We start from the raw sequence: 17,542 nt of genomic DNA on the forward strand, positions 1-17,542 counted from the left end.
TGTGTTAAAAGCCAAACCATGTTTTTGTCCCGTTCAGTTCCAAACCTTTAATCCTCACTTGAACCTGAAGTACACACTGACACGTCTCACATCTCGCGACCGATGTTCCCGTCTAGTTTTTAGAGCAAGAAGAGTGCGTGGGTTCATCGACAGGTCAGACAGCAGAAACATGGTGCGTGTGTGTGTGCGTGTGCGTGTGCGTGTGTGTGGTTTCAAGTCTGAGAAGCTGCTCCAGTTTCACTCGGCACCGATGAGGGAAGAGTCGGCCCGGCTGATTTGTGAGGGGAAAAAAGTCATCGTTTGCAGACGAACATTTCTGACAGAGGGGAAGCTCATTCTGGGCCCAGTTATTTATACATAAATTCTGCTGTCTGCTGCCTCCCCTGATTTGAATGTGCCGTATTCACGGAATGAATGAGAAGACCATCTGTGATAAATGGCTGATTCTGAACGCACTTGTCCTACAGTTTGTTGTGTTCACCGCCACACGTTTAGGCATGAAATGTAAACACAGCGGTACATATTTGAGCATTTCTTCACCATATTCTTTCTTCTTGACTCTTTCCGTCTCATCCTGCAGGTGCTAAATTCCCCATCAAGTGGACGGCTCCTGAAGCCGCTCTCTACGGCCGCTTCACCATCAAATCGGACGTCTGGTCATTTGGTATACTACTGACTGAGCTGGTGACGAAAGGCAGAGTGCCGTACCCAGGTGAGGATCGGCGCCCCGCACGCACACGCGCACACACACGCTCGTGTTTCCTTCACCATCTCGATGACGTTGCTGTTAGAGACAGCATAAAAAAGGAACCATTCGCTCTCTTTTGCTATAGGATCATTTTAATTGTGACGCTGTAGATGAATATGAGTCAGAGCAGATGTCTAATGATTTATCAGCACATGGGAAAGTACCCCCCTCTCCCTCTGCCCTGCCCCCTGCTGTCTGTGCGCAGTACTGCAGTCGATGGAGTGTGACTGGCACTGATTACAGACTGTGGCATATGGCAGACTTAACCACCGACTCCATCTGGCTCCGATGGCCTGCAAAGCGTTCAGTCTAATTAATTCACCGCAGAGGATCCCGAGGACCGATTCCCCTCGTTTCTTCCCTCAAAAATCGTTTTTATGACTCATGGGACATTTGTGACTCTGGTCCTGCTGTGTGTTTTTTTTTTTTTTGGTTCTATTTTGGTTCCATTGCTTGATAGCGAAGAAGCAGGGAGCATCTGTTCTTCTATTTCAGTCCGTGTGTATATATAGACGTCTACACACACTCGTACGCATGACAGGCATGTGAGGCTGAGCATCTCAGACCCTGAGACATAAATCACGTTAACAACCTCAGCATCCGACACCGTCGTATCCCGGGTTCAGCAGTTGCTGTGGGCCTCTCCTCTCTCTCTCTCTCCAAGTGTGAGATAATCTGATCCCCACTCTCCCACCGAGAGAGAGAGATGGAGTTGGAGGAGGAGGAGGGAGGAGTGTGGGGGGCGCTGTGGCTGTGATCATGACCCTGACTGTGTGTCATAACCTCTTTTAGCTGCAGCTAAGCTCCCCATGGAGCTGTGTCAGTGTCACAGGGTTCAGGATCACGGTCTTCCCATCTTGGGAAGAAACCCACGACGGGAAGTGATGAGATGAGATGAAGTGACTGCAGCTGATGGTCATTTCCCATCAGATATCAACACTAATTGTCTTCTTCTGCATTGTTGTCGTCTTGCAAAATCATGCACAATCATGCACTTTCTCACAAGAGCTCCTCATTCTGAGGACTCCGGATTGGCTGGTTTTCCTCTAACAGACAGTAGGGGGCGTAGAGACAACAGCCCCCAATCTCCCTGTAACAAGACACTTGACCATCACAATGACTGTTGAATTAAAGCTGTTGAATTAGGGTAAAAATCTTGCATAGTTCCACAGAATTCACCAATTCAAAATAATACTCTGTGTTACAGATATTAGCTGCTACATTATGCATTATATTTATATCATTTGCATCATAGTGACAATAATAGTTCAGATGTGACGAGGATGTGAGTGAGAGCTGCAGATCAGCTGGAGTCCGGCACGGGACAGTGTGAGACTGTGTCGGTACTGTATGACACAAATATTATGGTATCAGAAGTCTTGTGTTTCTTCAGCCGTCATATCACTGACCTCATGCTATTCAACGCTGCACACAACCTGAGTGATTCCTGATGAGTCATCACAAACACCAAGCTCATACCTTGGGAATGATATTAATGTATGAAATGTATTAAATACCACAGTAAACATTCAAGCTGATTATTTAGTCATGACTACATGCAGCACCTCTTTTAACCATCTATGTAAAAGACTATATCAGGCTATATCGATGATGTGGTATCTAGTTAGACACAAAAAAGTGGCATCAAGCAATCCTTATTATTATGAGCTGCAGACTTTTATTCAAAGAAATGTCTGCTTGAGGCCTTTGTTACTTTTTAATCACATTTTATGTTTGTCTACAAAACACCACCAATGTTTCATCATAATTGACTGCAAGTTTTCCAGGAAATAATGACACAACTTCCACCGAGGTTGAGTTTTATTTGTTTTTTTCTTCTTCTATAACACAATAATTGCGTGGGCACGTTCTTCTTCTTCTTCTTCTTCTTCTGTCAGATGAATGATGCCGTCATTTTCTTTTGCCTCAGGCGCCACACTGGGTTGTTTCTGAATAATTTGTAGTTGCCTTTTTGTTTGTTCACAAAATAGAGAACAACCAGAGGAGGTTATGTTTTTTTGTTTTTGTTTTTGGTTTTTTGCCACGCTTGTCGCTCTGTAAAGGACAGACTTGGATTTAATTTTGGGAACATGTAGGTTACTAAGATATGGATCACCACTCGATTATACTGAGCTTTGACTGAGCGCTTTCTCTAGTTACAATAGATGTTCTTTCTTTCCTGAACATGTATTTGGATGTGACCGATGATTGAAACCGAATCAACTGGTGATTCCGTAAGCCTTTGCAGTCAATTCTCATCACATTTGTTTGGATCTGGTTTCTTTCTCCAGGTATGGTGAATCGAGAGGTACTTGAGCAAGTAGAGAGAGGATACCGCATGCCCTGCCCTCAAGGCTGCCCCGAGTCTCTCCATGACATGATGAGGCAGTGCTGGAAGAAGGATCCCGACGAGAGACCCACGTTCGAGTACATCCAGTCCTTTTTAGAAGACTACTTCACGGCCACAGAGCCGCAGTACCAGCCGGGGGACAACCTCTAGTCGGATTCCGCGGCGAACACTTGTCGCGGCAGAGCAGTGCGACAGCAGAGCAAATAAGAGAGGGTGGAAAAAGGCTGCCAGTGCTTTTGCTGGAGCTGCAGAGAGCCAGGTTTCACACACTAGTCCACGACCACACTGGCATAACTTACACATGCAAGGAAAAGGAAAAAAAAAGTTCTGAAGTCGAGGTTTTGTCCCTTGTGAATCTGGGGACCAAATATTTTGTGTCCAAGTGTGCAGATTGGTGCTGTTACTTAAAGCTCTGGGAATAAAACATATGGACAGGCCTCAACACTGTGATCCCAAAAGAGAGGGATTTTCTCCTTTTAATTCAAATATACTTGCAGATGCACAGTTTTTTACTTTTTAAACAAATGATATATTTGCAATATCTGCTCCAGTCTTCCCCCCTTTTTATTTTATTTTAATTAATCGAGATCCTTTTTTTATATGTACGTACATGAGTTTGGTTTTAAGATGTGTGTTGATGACCAACAACTGTGGTTGAGTTGTGATTCACGCGGCGTGATTGTAAAGATGTGACAGAGAAGGGTAAGAAGCTGAAGAGAGGAGAGAAACGACGTTGCTCTATGTGGATGTGAGAATGTACTCGGACGGAACCGTGATGTTCACACGAGGTTTGTGGAGCAGGTGTATTTTCAGCAGGTGCCATGAGGCGGACGAATGAGAAGATCCAAAAGTGATTTGCGTGATATTTTTTTTTTTTATTATTTTAACATCGATGTATGTTGCTTTTTTGTGTCACTGAAACGGGGATTTGAAATCATAAAAAGGTGTATTTTGATATTTCACAGATGCAAAATGATCCTGTTTAGTATTTTATAATTGTTATGTTTGTTTTTTTTTAAACGGACCCTTCAGCTGTGAAAAGATCGAGTGGATTTCTGTGTGGAATCGACCTCTCGCTGTTAAGAGACTAACATGCTTCTCATTGTTGTCACTCTTGAATGCAGCTGTTGTGTTTCTGTAACTTCCTGTCAGTAAAATCCCACCAGCGTTGGACTAAAAAAAAAAACAACTCAAGTCTCCAGCAGTGCAAAAAAAAAGAAAAAGAATTGTCTTTCATTTGTGAATGCAACTATGCAATGCCTCCCAACGACGTTTACAGGAACATCCCAAATGGCATTAGCCCGATTATTGATCTGCGTTTATTGTTTCCTTGTTTGTATTTCCCAGCGGTGGAGACGATGGATCACTTCTGGAAGGAGGAAAACAAAGTAGTAGTGGACAAAACAAAGCACCGTGCACACACTGTGATCCAGAAGCTTTGGTGCTTTCTCGTGATCCACTCGTCCCTTTTGTCGAGGGACTTCCTCAATCTGTTCAACGTGTGTGTGTGTGTGTGTGTGTGTGTGTGTGTGATGAGACATGTGAGAAGATGCAGTTCAGCAAGGAGCGGACAAAACAAAGATGTGAACAGTTTATTTTGTCACTCACAAGAACCTAGTATGTGATTGTTCCTAAAGACGGGGAACTATTGAACTATTTCAAAAAAGTGAAATTACTGAGAATGATAACTAATATGATTTTTGTACAGGAGAAAAACAAATAAAAGTTTTAATCAAAGAGTTCCATCAGCTAATGTTCTTGATTCCTGAGATGCTGAATTAGTAATTCTACAAATCTTGTGCAGCATTTTTAATGGAAAGCGAACTCTCCTTAGGTTTTTTTTTTAAAACATCATTGGACAACAGGTAAGCAGTACACCGCCTTCTTTTTACACTCATAGTACAGCAGCAGCTAAAGACTGTTTTAGTTGTAGCTTGTTTACATTTAACAAGTATATAATCTACTGTCCAGTTCTGTTCATGGAGATGTCTGAAGTTCTGGCGTTTTATTCGTCCTTAAATCTGCAAAGATAATGCATTCATGTCAAATTCTGAGTTCAATAACGTTCTCCAACAGAAGCATAGGCCTTTTTTGTCTACAGTAAATGTCTTTTTTAATACTGAAATGGTCACATCTCACCTGACCAGCTCCTTGTACTTGTCCAGAGCCTCCTGAGCCACGTACTGGATGAAGGCCGGGTCCTGCAGCTCCAGCTGCCCAGGAACAGAGAGGACAATTGGGTGAGAGTTCAGGATGTTCACCTCCACCTTGGTCTCGGACACGTTCTCCTCACCGTGGCTCTGTGGTGCCATCTAGAGAGTGGGACAAGTATTGCCACATTTATTTATTTTGATCTAGATTCTATCCATGCTTTTATGTTGAACAATAACTTTGTATAATTTAAATGTATCTATTCTTTAGATCTGTAGATCTGTATAAAAGCCCGGATAACGATGTATTCAATCATCTTGTTAAATTAAGGAAATGTAGTGAAGTAGATCTGGTATGTGAGAAACAGTATTTGTGTGTTTGAGCATTTGTCTTTTTTACAATGAGGAAAGAAAAGGTGAAATAAAAAGGTCACACGGTTGATCTCGGATAACAATCTGTGTCCAGATAAATTGGACGGAAAGCAGCTTCTGATGTCAAACAAGTCAAAAGGTCAGTGTTCTTCAGTGTTGCAACCTTAAATAATGTAGAGTGCCTTTTTTCCCCCTGAATTCTAACTGGTATATCTATTGTACTCATTTTAAAAATAATATATGACTCATGTATGTTTGTTGAAGCCTAGAATAATGGTTTCCAAAGCTTTTTATGATAAAGTGACTGTATTTAAATGGCACTTTTCTAGTCAACTCGAAGCTAGTTTACACTACAGTTTTGCCCTTTACTCATTCACTTACTAGACTAGCGGAGCCAGCGGGGTTCCCACGGGTTCTTGAAAAGTTTGTGAATTTGAGAAAAAGCCCTGGAAAGTTATTGACAAGTGCTCTAAATATACATGGGCCATTGAAAGTGCTTGAATTTTGTATGAGAAAGAAGTTAAGTTGATATTTAGGTAAATGTCTCCCCTGTTTGTTACGACGCCACCTACTGTTTGATGCCCTGCATTGCTTGATGTACGTAGACTAACAAACGTCAAGTCATAATTACTACGTGTGATTCCATGCAGAATAACGAGAGAGTAACGTTAAACATGAGAAGGAAAGTGACAACGTGATGCCTGGGAAATGCAAACTCCAAGATCTCTGGCTCACCAAAGACTGACTTTGACCAAGATCCCAAGGACAATCATGAATTTTAACTTAAGGAAATTGGTCCTGGAGAATCCTTGAATTTGATTGTGTGGGAGCCCTGAACCTGGAATCAAACCTTTTGCATACATAAACAAGTGAAGAACGGCATCCTTTCTGGTATGTGAAGGCCACCGTAGTTCCCTGAGTAGAGTGTAAAGCTCCTACAGACATACTACATGCTGTCTATCGTAGGTGACTGTATTTCCTCCTCACAGCCACAGACACGACTGTCCTACACTCCTACTCACCATGGTGATGTGGAAGATATTCTGGGGTGAGCTGCTGTTGCTCACAGCCTGAGCCACCCAGGCAAATTCAGCGGCCATGTCACTGAGCCAGTTGACCGTCTCGTCGGTGTGATGGCGGACGACGGAGAGGATCTCGTCGTACTGCTTTGTGGACACGTCCACCAGCTGCGACACCTCGTCCAGCTCCACGTGCAGCTCGCGCACACTGGGGCACTCTTAGAAACAGTGGGGAGAGGTCACTCGTGTGAGACGTGTGAAGATACCGCATGGAGTGATGGCACGTGTGAGGGAGTGGTGGTGCCTCACCTGTGAGCAGGGCTCCCTGACAGACCTCACACTGGCTCTGCAGCCTCCAACACTCGGAGGTCTGTTTACGAAGGTCCCTGCACAACTTCTGGTCCCGCAGGAAACGGGGGAAACTTTGCCTCGCTACACCAAAAACAGGAAAGGTTTATTATGCAAAGTTGTCAGACCTGATGGTGCAAGTTTTGTGGCATTTTGTTTTACCTTCTGTTGCTCCATCTTACATCATGTGCGACTGACACAAATAACTATGCAAGTTTTTATTCTAATGATCATGGAAAACACTACCATAAAGCTGCAGTGCAGTGCTTCTATTGCCCATTACCAAAACAGCCAGGCTCTCTAAATGAATACACCACATGGACAGAAGTATTTGGCCACCCAAGTGTTGAATTCAGGTGTTTGATTGATGGTTTGGCCAAGGCCCCTGACCTCCAATGAAGGACAAGCTTAACTCTTCAGCATACCAAGACATTTGGGACAATGCTACACATCCAACTTTGTGGCAACAGTTTTATGAAGGTTCTCTTCAAAGGACTATAAAGACATAGTTTGACAAATTTGGTGTGGAAGAACTTGACTGTCCAGCATCAGTGTCTGACCTCATAAATGCTCTACAGAATGAATGAGCACAAATTCTAATAGAAACATCTCAAAATCTTGAGGAAAGTCTTCCCAGGCGTGTGGAAGCTGTTATAGCTGCTGAAGGGGAACAACTTGTTGTAATGGTCTGGTGTCCAAATACTTTTGTCCATATATGCATGGCTAGGTGCTCTTGCACCACCTCTACCTAGCTTTGACCCATCATTTTTATGAAACTGAAACTTTTTTGGTCAATATTGGGATCAGGATTATTAATCCAGATTATTAATTGATTTTAGTGGGATGGAAGATGGAGCTGCAGCTTCTATTTGCTTCTATATAAAAGTTTTATATATGTATATGTATATATGTGTATATATGTATATATATATACATATATGTATGTATATATATATGTGTGTATGTGTGTATGTGTGTGTATATATATATATATATATATATATACTGTATATATATCAATTAGGCTCCTCTACCTCTCTTCTTTTCTTCATCCACTGCCTCACTGATGTCGTCAAACACCTGCGTAACCACAGCTCCAAATTCATCCACCACACTCTTGCCAAAGTCATAGAAGGAGTCGAGCACCTCGTCGAGGCCCACGCCCTGCAGGAAGCCGGAGTCTCGTGCGGGGTAGTACGGGTCAGTGGTGCTCTCCTCCGTGGGAGTATCGGTGTCATTGAGGAAAGCTCTCTGGAGGACTTCGTCGAGCCTGCTGCTCATCGTGGACACAAGTGCCACGCTGCGGTTCACCACTGTTCCCACCTTGGTGATCACACGGTTAAAGGAATCCTCGATGCGTTCGACCTCTGTGTCGGTGGTTTCTGGGCTCTGGTTTACCAGGATGTCCCCCGCATCGATGCGAGGTTCACGGGGGCCAAAGCGCCTGGACACTCTGTGGAAGAGGTTCCCCACCTGCAATGATATTGAGTTTATTGTCCAACTTTTACACATCCTTTGTGAATTATTCGACTTAATAATGCCTCACAACAGTGTATGCAGTGTTTCAGCAGTGTGAACGTTATAGAGTTTTCATACCTTGGCGTGGAAAGCTGCAAATCCCCTGCGACACTTGGAGGTGTAGAAAGTTTTGCATGCATCCTCCAGACAGGGCCTGCACTGCTCCCACTCTGCCTGCAGGGAGTCTTTACACTGCTCCTCCGCCTCCTGCAGCCTCCCCGTCACTTCTTTAAGCAGTTGTGATGCCCCCTGGTGGCACAAGGAGGAATTGTGACTACATCTTTCTGTCGGTTTATACCAGAGGGTCACAGTGGCATGAACCAAGGAAGAAATCCACGCCAGTCTTTTCAATAGTCAATCTATTCAATTTAAGTCAATGCAAATCTCACCATTAGAACAATTCTCTAACATCTGGCCACATTTGCTGCCATCTGCTGGATTTCAGGCCATCACATCATGTCCAAGTGGGAGATTGCAGTTGGTGGAACATGACTATAAGACGGCTGACTATACGTTTGACACACTGATGAAGGCTTAAGGCATTTTATTTTGAAGGCATTTTTAAGACAGTGCTTTGGAGTTTTTCTTTGAGTTTGTATGTGTTTCTTCTTCTTATGAACCTCGTGAGTCTGAGATGTTCTTCTACCCATAGAGTTTTCAAAAGTCTGCTTCTTACGTGAAGAACAAATAACAGGAACTGAAAGGTTTGTTCTGCATTTGCAGTGTAATTGCTCAAGCTGCTGCATGGCAAGTCTTTTATTGAACTTTGTTTGTTTTTTCTTTTGAGGACGTCGAGGAGCAGATACAACTGGCCCGTGGGCGAGATCCAGATCCAGCCCCCGGTCCATACGTTGCCCCTGTGTGGTTTAAAACAACAAGGTACGTGTTCTTCCTACCGTCTTCTTGTCACTGCTGTGTCTGAGAGACGTCATGAGATGCCCGTGTTTCTGCTCGTTCCTCCACATCACCTCCTTCATCTGTCTCACCCCGTACAGAGCTCTGCTCACCTCCTCCTCCAGGAGCTTCTCTCCATCCATGGACAGCTCTGCAGAAGAAGAGGAGAACAAAACCTCAGTGAGAACTTCTATACAAACTTAACATATTGGTATTATTTAATACTGTGCTAAAGTCTCCACTGGCTTTGATGTTTATGATTTATGATTATTGGCATTTGGATGAGGTTGATGCGCCTAAATTGGTTGTTGGTCATATATTACAAGCTGTCATTGAGTTTAACTCACATGGACCTTTTAAGAGAGTCAGGGAGTGCTGTTGTTTAAGTGTAAATACTTGACACTTTAACCCGTAATAAGGTGATAGAGAAATATTTATGCTGTATGTTCATTATAGCATTACTAACACAACACATCTGCACTGTACTGCATTTCCATCACAATGCACTGAAACAGTTCCTAATGTTTACTAGAGTTCAGCGTTGGGAAGTTACTCAGGAAGTGCAGTATGTTACTTATTACACATCACTCCTCTTTTTGCTGTTGACTGTATTTTTCTGCATATTCCTGCTGCTGTGACGTGCTATGACATGCCGAGTGTACACAACATCATAAGGCCCTTACACTGCTCCTTACCTGTTAAAGTAATAATAATATACTTTGAGAGCTGAGATTAAGACAAATCTGGGTTCCTCTGAGCCAACTCACGTTTTAAAGTGTCCTCTGAGACGCCTCTGGGTCTGTCCTCGGGAGCAGATTTGAGGACGCCCAGTGTCACGGCCAGGACGACCAAAGTGAGCAGGAGCTTCATTCTTGAGCTCAGTCGCAGACAGACTCTTCCTGAGAGGACAGACACAGGTTGTGTGATAAATACAAGTGTAGTGCAGGTCCGAATGAAGACATTATGAAACACACATGCTGTCTAAATCTATTAGGATGCAATGAGTGAACTTCAACAATACACGCCGAAACCAGGTGAGCCACATGGTGGTGCTACATATCTATGTGGACACAAAAATACAGGACTCGAATGATAATGCTCCGTGAACCAGGGGACAGTGGATTTTTAGCTGATTGTTTAATGAGCACACATTTTACCTATCACAGTGCTACATGAAAACACATTTTTGGGACTTTTCGACAGCCAGAGGTAAATTTCTTGAAACAGTGAGATACAGGATTTTTTTTTTTACTTTCTGTCGCTTTGTGAGGATTTGGTTCTAGCATTTTTGTGACTTTCTCAAAAGAGTTTTTTTGAAAAATGAAAAGTGCTAATAGCATGAATAACCAGGAACTTTAGTATGGATCTGCATAATGATCCACCTCTCAGAGCAATGTCATTTTCCGGTGCTATATGTTGGACTACATCATATTGTTTTTATGCTTTCAATTTGCGTAGGATGTAAGTCATCTAATGAAGCGCATCATAGGCCTCACCTGTGGTTCACAACTTGGCAGCGTGCATTTATGTGTATTACCATCTGCTGCTGCACAAGTTAATACACCATCCACACACACATTCAACCTCGAGACGCCATTTTCATTAGTAGTCTTCAATCTAAACTCACCGCAGTCTCTTTAGTGGAGACTCTGCCCAAGTTCAGTCACACAATAAGTTACACAAGTTGTCACCCAGCAGAGATTTACAGTAAATGAGGATGTACCCATTTGACTTATTTCATTATGGGTTTAAGTTGCTCAGATAGTCAGCTCGATTGGGTTGTATAATCAAGATTTTGAACAGTCTGCAAGGTTATGAAGAATGCAGATATACTTGTTTTAATGAGTATCACAATGTTGTATTAAGAAAATAAGCTAAATGATGCACAATTATCCAAATCTGGTCTCCTCTAATGGATGTTATTATAATGTAAATATATATTGTTTTATACATTTTAAAGACTCTGAGACACGAAAAGGTGTCATCTAAGATAATACTTCCTGCAGGATACATATTGATTAAAATACATCATTACGTACATAACATTTTGTAAAAAAAGGAAGGTTATGTCAAATCCATTCAATAAATCCCTCACAGCGACAACCACAATACAGGAAAAACTTACCAGCAGACAGATGAAGGTGCTTCTCCACCTGCAGGAATAAACAAAGTGCTCCGTGTGGACAGTATGAGGAGGTCTTGACCGGGACAAAGTCTATTTCTGCTATGTCCACTCAAGCTCTATCCTATTACTGTCTTTACTTGATGTTGATGCCCATTAATCCAGCACTGGACATGCTGCCAGAGAGGTGTGTTCTGGATAAGAGGACGCTTAGTCATGTCAGACATGGTGTTTACACCCTGCCAACATGTATTAACAGTCAGCTAAGCTAAATCCCAATGCACCCAGAAGCAGTGTCATCACAGTGAACTGCACTTGAACTGCAGTTTGCAGTTTGGTCAACAACAGCCTAAACAGCATTGTGAATTTCCATTCAGAGCTTATTTGGAGTATAACAGAGAGAATTGGGATCTGAGAAAAGTCATAGACCAGCCTGATCATATTCTGATCAGTTAAATTCACTGTGGTGCCCTTTGGATGACAAGAAAGTGTGCCCCTGTACAAGTGGAAACCCTAACTTTTGTTCCTCATTCTTTCTGCAATCAAGCTAGTAAACACAGATAGTGCTCTTTTAAGATAACATTTGTAAGAAAGAAAGAAAATAAGTGATTTGTGTGCCTGTGTGAACTAGTTTAAGATGAAAATAAATTGCCCATCTTGGGCTACATCTGAATCAATAGTGAACTTGTGTCTAATGTCAGAACAGAATTGGTAAATTAATCTTGTTTGGTAAATGATTGACCATTTAATTCACATAAATCATAACTACTAGGTTGGAAAAATCCTGCAAAGTTGTTTGGGTATCCAAAGAAAATCTCCTGTGACTCATCTGTTGGTCCCGACCTAGTCTTTGAGATACATTGATTTAGTAATGTAAGTAATGTGTTTTGGTCAGTAATGTGTTTTGGTCAGTCGTAATACAATTATGTTCTCCTGTCCAAAGAATATATAATTATATAAACTAGCTACAGGAGTCCCACAAGGATCCACCCTGGGCCCATTACTATTTAGCATGTATGTAAATGATTTCCAACTGTGTGTTCCAACACCTCTGCACATGTACGCAGATGACACAGTAGATTATGTGCATGGCAGCAATAACACACAAGTAGTTGTTTGAATGTTATTTTTTTTTGCCTTATTGTAATTCGGTTAACTTTTAATTGACGTTGCTTTATGCTGTCCCTGTTAACTAAATCAAAGAAAACAAAAAAAATAGCTAGCATGCGCTACAAAGCATTTTTTCTCTTGCTGAAATGAATGCATTGTATACACTGTCCCTAATACAAATACATTTAATAAACTACAGAGAACAGCCTAAAGCTGTTTAGTGTCTCCACTCAGGATGTAAGTTGATGGACGCAGGGTTAAAGGGTTCTTTTCTCTCCATCTCCCTCAAAAATGTGCCCTCTTTGCACATTGTGACCCAGAAAATAGGGTCCTCAGTGGATTTTAACCAAAACCAGGCAGCACTTTAGTCAAGTCCTCATCCTCGCTGACACCTTCAGCACCTGGTTCCTATAATGTGTGTTCTCCCACGACCAAACCAAACTTAAAACAGTTGCCAGTAAAAAGGTTTGAGGGTACACGGAAGCACGCAGGCACTCATAAGTGATAATCAAAAAAAGCATGCGACACAGATTGAAATTAAGTTTTATGTCAATCTGATCGTGGAACAGCAGATGGTGTGGTTTAGATTTAAAATAATAATAAAAAAAGATTCATCGGAGCTGCAGCGTGCCACCAGCTCATGATGTGGTCTGCAGTTTTGTTGTGCCAATCAAAGTTTTGTGGTGTCCGGTGCTGAAGAGGTAAACAGGTGCAGGGGATAAACCGCTTTACAGAGGACTAAGAAGTGAGGGATGTAACAGTTAAACCCTGGTCTGGGAGCTGTGTTGAGTTTTGTTCTGAGGTGACGTGCCAATGATGTGTTATTGAAGTTCACGCAGCAGCTTAAAGGAGAACTTACATTTTAAACCTCCCTAAAATACAGCACTGATGACACATATGAGAAGTTATGAATGGTTTGCATAATGGATTTTTTCTTTATCTTAGCTTTTCCCTCTCTAGGGGTCACCACAGTAGATGAGCTGCATATTTAAATTTGGAAGGGTTTACACTAGGCCACATCCCACAGTTAGAGTGTCCAATTAACAATGATTAATGGGCATTAGGTATCTTGCTAAGGGATAGCCTACCCTAGCCCAGACCGGCAACCTTCTGGTTACAGGACAAGTTCCCTTTCAGCTTGGCCGTGGTCATGAGTGACTACTGTGATTGTGCTTGAATTATTAATAAAGTACCTTATTTTGTAGGAAATAGTTACCTGGACTGGAACATTTCAGATCTATATTACATTACCCCATTTAGAATCCATTAAATTTAACCCATGTTTTCAAAAATAAAAACTAGATCATCTGCAAAAGAAGAAACGATAACCACTCATATTTAAAGTTTTTCAAACCATGAAGATGTAAACGACACATCTGTGCCATTTCAAGCTATTTCGAAGACATCATTCTCCAACTGTGTAACAAATATTCTTCTCCCATGAAGCAGAAATAAACAGCACTCAACATGATTCAGCTAAAATGCTGTTGGTAGTTTTTATTTACATTTTAATCCCATGAAGCATGCGATATATAGGATTTTTGGACCATATCGGATCTTACATCCAGTGATTTTGACCAGTATCAGACCGATATCAATACTGAGTATCATATTGGCTCGTCCCTACAGAAAATGATAAAGGTTCCACGTGACAACTAACGCTCCAATGTCAGATTTTTTAAAAAAGAGTCACTTTTAAATGAATTTCTTGTTATTATAACCTAAACCCAGTTTCAACCCCAACTGTAAAACCAAGTCTTAACTCTCTCTCTCTCCCTCTCTCTCTCTCTCTCTCTCTCTAACACGTGGTCTCTGTGAGCAGCACCACTTCCTCTCACGTTAGGACTTTTCTTAGTCCCAGAGTTGGAGCCGCTGTTGATGTTGTAGTGGCATCATCAGAGAGAGCCGTGCTGGACCAGGATAAACTCTGACCTCAGCATCAAGCTGAACATTTTTCTTCTCCTCCTTCTTCTTTTTGAAACTCCCACTTTACCTTCCCCACTTTGCGCAGACTTTTCATTCTTGTGGCTGCCGCACTGACTGACCCCGGCCTGCGCCAAAGGAAAAGAGTGACGGATGGAACTTTAAACTTTTCATCCCACGGAAACACAGGAGGACACGCTGACTGTGGAGCGATGCTGTGGATGTGACTTGACAACAACAACAGTTTCTCAACGCTCGAGTCTCGTGAAGCACAATGAAAGGTGGGTTCATTCAGCAGTTGTGATTTAATAACAGACACGGGAGCGTGTTTTTTTGAAGAGAGCTCCGCTGTTTCACTGATGTCAACATTCGCTCGCTTTGTCACGTCGGCGCGCTCGCGCTTACTTTCTTTCTTTCTTCTCTCTCGCGCAGAGACGTGAGGAATGCGTGGGCTACACAACTCACGGCGTCTCACATCTGGTTTCAATTAAGCCTCTGTGTTTGGGATTGTTGTTGCATCTGGCTGCTCCTGCACATCAAACGTTACAACCCGTGCACAGCAGAGATTAACCCTGATTACATACGTTTGAGGTATATTGTATGTATAGTCAAACTTTAAACTGACTTTCTGTTGTGCTTTCAGACACATCACCTCTGAGAAATGTAGTAGTGGTAGTACTTTTACTCAGTCACACACACGACATAGTCAAAATCAAACAATCACCATCTGCAATGACAAAAAATATGCCTGTCCTACATTATTATCACCAAAATTAAGATTCATCCTAAAGAAGAAAGACACAACACATCGCAGATGCAATACACACAAATTAGGGATGTACCCATGCGACTTTTTATATTATATTATATTTATTATATAGATACCCAAATCCGATTTGATACCACTGTTTAATTAATAAACTGACATCAGGCATCAGGCTCCACTTAAACATTACTTTCCTAACCTTGTGGAAAAAAATAACACGTACCTATAAACAAACTGAATTGTTATCTATCGAAATAATCCGTGGTATCTGTGCATCACTAACACAAACTTAACACAAAAATAAGTCAAAATTGGAGGTACACCTTCTCAAATTCATATATGCACCATTACATACTGTAACTTCAGCAATATACATACACAGTATGTCTCAAAAATGTAACGTCATCGCAATGTCAACATCAGCAAGATACTGTACATATCACAAAAGGTCTACATGCATTTGTTTATCACTGTCCCTCCAATATGGCAGCCTACCTAGAGTATGTTGTTAGAATTATGCTTCTCACTGTCTGAGGTCAATGCCAGCAGCGAATCCCAAGCGTTAACAGACATTAACACTGTATACTGAAGCATTTGTCATTCTGCACATTGAGATAAATATGGGAAATTCTGTAAGCAATAAAGTGATTTAAAATTGCACTGGATCCGTACAGGTTTATTTTGGATAGTTTATCTTTCACGTGTCTCTGCTTTAAGAAATGAAAGCACGGAGGGAAACACTGACATCTTGTTTTTTGGTGTTCTGCACCTTTAATCCAGTGTTTTTCATTTGTTCTTGATTCAATGAAATACAAAAATGTATTTACAAAGTACATGAGTAATGTTGGTCACCAGCTTATGGCTGGTCTCCAGATGTGAGATGGTTTTCATGATCATCACTGTCAGTCTTGCTCTGACTTGATAGGTCATTAAGATCGTCTCCAGATCAGACACCGCATGACTTCTGCCACTTTGTGGTCCGCCAGAAAGCTTCTCTCTTTCGCACGAAATCTCTGTTTTAGCGCAGCAGTTGGCGGGATTGCTGGAAAAATAGTTATTTAATGACTTTCATGCACAGGTTACTAAATTATGGAACGTTCTGAGATCCTGTCAGGATCCTGTCCTCAGCTCTTTTCATCAGACCAGTGTGGGCAGACAAACTCTTTCCATATGCGTCAAATGATCCATGGGAATCTTTCCATCTCTGAAACGCTGTGCTGATACTGAAACAAGTATTTATCAGTTATCACAGCACGGGGGAAGCACCCGTATACAGAGTAGGTGTAGTGGAACAGGCAATAGTGGCGTCTGCACAATCTCTCTCAACTACCCTGTGATTCATGTGAGCAAACGCTGCCTGTGATGGGACAGATTTAGGTATGAAGCTGTAAACAGAGACCAGAAGAGGTGCAGAGGTATCGTTCTCTCCCAGATGACTTCATTCACATTATACAGAAAGGTTATAAACATGAAGGATACATAATGCCATAAAGTTATTGACTTCCTCTGAAGACTGTATCAGTCATTCTTTTTAAAGAATTGCACAGGTGTAGTAGTACTTGTTAATTGTTTGCTTGATTGAACAAAAAGGTATCATACTTCAAATGTTCAGTGTGTAAAAATTAGGGTGTGTTCATACCAACCACGTTGAGTGTGGTTGAACCTAAACCTGGTGCATTTAACCTCTTGGTACAGTTCACTGGGCTCAGTGTGAACATAGTCCAAGGCCTCTGATGTGGACCAAGCAACCGAACTCTGGTCCACTTGAAAGGGGTGGTCTCGGAGCAAATACAACTCTATCTGTTGTATTTAAAGCTACAGCCTCAGTGTTCTCATCTACATCCACAAGTGAGAAGAAGGGAGAACCAGGAGCCAGAAGAAGAGCTGCTGATAGATGGAAATGAGAATGGCTTCCATCCTCTGGGTCTGGCAGGACACAACTCTTCCTAAACTAGCCACATTTACGTGAGCATGCTCACCCCAAAGCAGCACGGAAATGCCAACCGGTGGCCGAGGATGTGGCCAACATCAGTGAGTCGGCTAAATGTGCTGTCTTACCTGTGGAGGAAAGGGTAGTTGGGGCCTCCCAGAAACTGAGCCAACAGTCAATTATTTAACAGTGGGGAATGTGGATGAGAACACAGAAGCTATAGCCGCTCCACCAAGCCCACCCAGCAGCCGCTTGCCAGCCTTCAGGGGACCAGAGGAGCAGGGCAGATGAA

At 42.2% G+C, this 17,542-nt stretch overlaps 3 protein-coding genes across 4 annotated transcripts in view; 2 read left to right on the plus strand and 1 right to left on the minus strand.

The window, feature by feature from the left end:
* yes1 (YES proto-oncogene 1, Src family tyrosine kinase) overlaps positions 1-4,838 on the plus strand; it is a 29,693-nt gene extending 24,855 nt beyond the window's left edge. The window contains exons 11-12 of the mRNA XM_044028510.1: positions 581-712; positions 3,040-4,838. Of these exons, the coding sequence (XP_043884445.1) occupies positions 581-712; positions 3,040-3,248 (341 nt within the window). The 3' untranslated portion in view covers positions 3,249-4,838. The remainder of the gene's footprint in view (positions 1-580; positions 713-3,039) is intronic.
* On the minus strand, positions 4,677-11,620 carry clul1 (clusterin-like 1 (retinal)). Of its 2 annotated transcripts, XM_044028521.1 has the most exons (9): positions 11,525-11,617; positions 10,167-10,298; positions 9,402-9,550; positions 8,584-8,754; positions 8,022-8,460; positions 6,949-7,071; positions 6,643-6,857; positions 5,238-5,410; positions 4,677-5,119 (listed from the first exon to the last, which is right to left on the minus strand). In XM_044028521.1, exons 2-9 carry the CDS (start codon positions 10,267-10,269, stop codon positions 5,104-5,106), a joined length of 1,389 nt encoding a protein of 462 aa, XP_043884456.1. In that variant the 5' UTR covers positions 10,270-10,298; positions 11,525-11,617; the 3' UTR covers positions 4,677-5,103. The 2 variants fall into 2 exon arrangements, with proteins under 2 accessions (XP_043884456.1, XP_043884465.1); XM_044028530.1 differs by lacking the exon at positions 4,677-5,119 and having other exon boundaries at positions 5,234-5,410; positions 11,525-11,620.
* A 2,861-nt stretch (positions 11,621-14,481) lies between these two features.
* The window catches only part of LOC122771158 (collectin-12-like), a 49,105-nt gene continuing 46,044 nt past the window's right edge, over positions 14,482-17,542 (plus strand). Inside the window, exon 1 of the mRNA XM_044028544.1 lies at positions 14,482-14,835. Within this exon, the coding sequence (XP_043884479.1) occupies positions 14,829-14,835 (7 nt within the window). The 5' untranslated portion in view covers positions 14,482-14,828. The remainder of the gene's footprint in view (positions 14,836-17,542) is intronic.

Source organism: Solea senegalensis, linkage group LG1, assembly GCF_019176455.1.
Source record: "Solea senegalensis isolate Sse05_10M linkage group LG1, IFAPA_SoseM_1, whole genome shotgun sequence".
NCBI classification, from domain to species: Eukaryota; Metazoa; Chordata; class Actinopteri; order Pleuronectiformes; family Soleidae; genus Solea; species Solea senegalensis.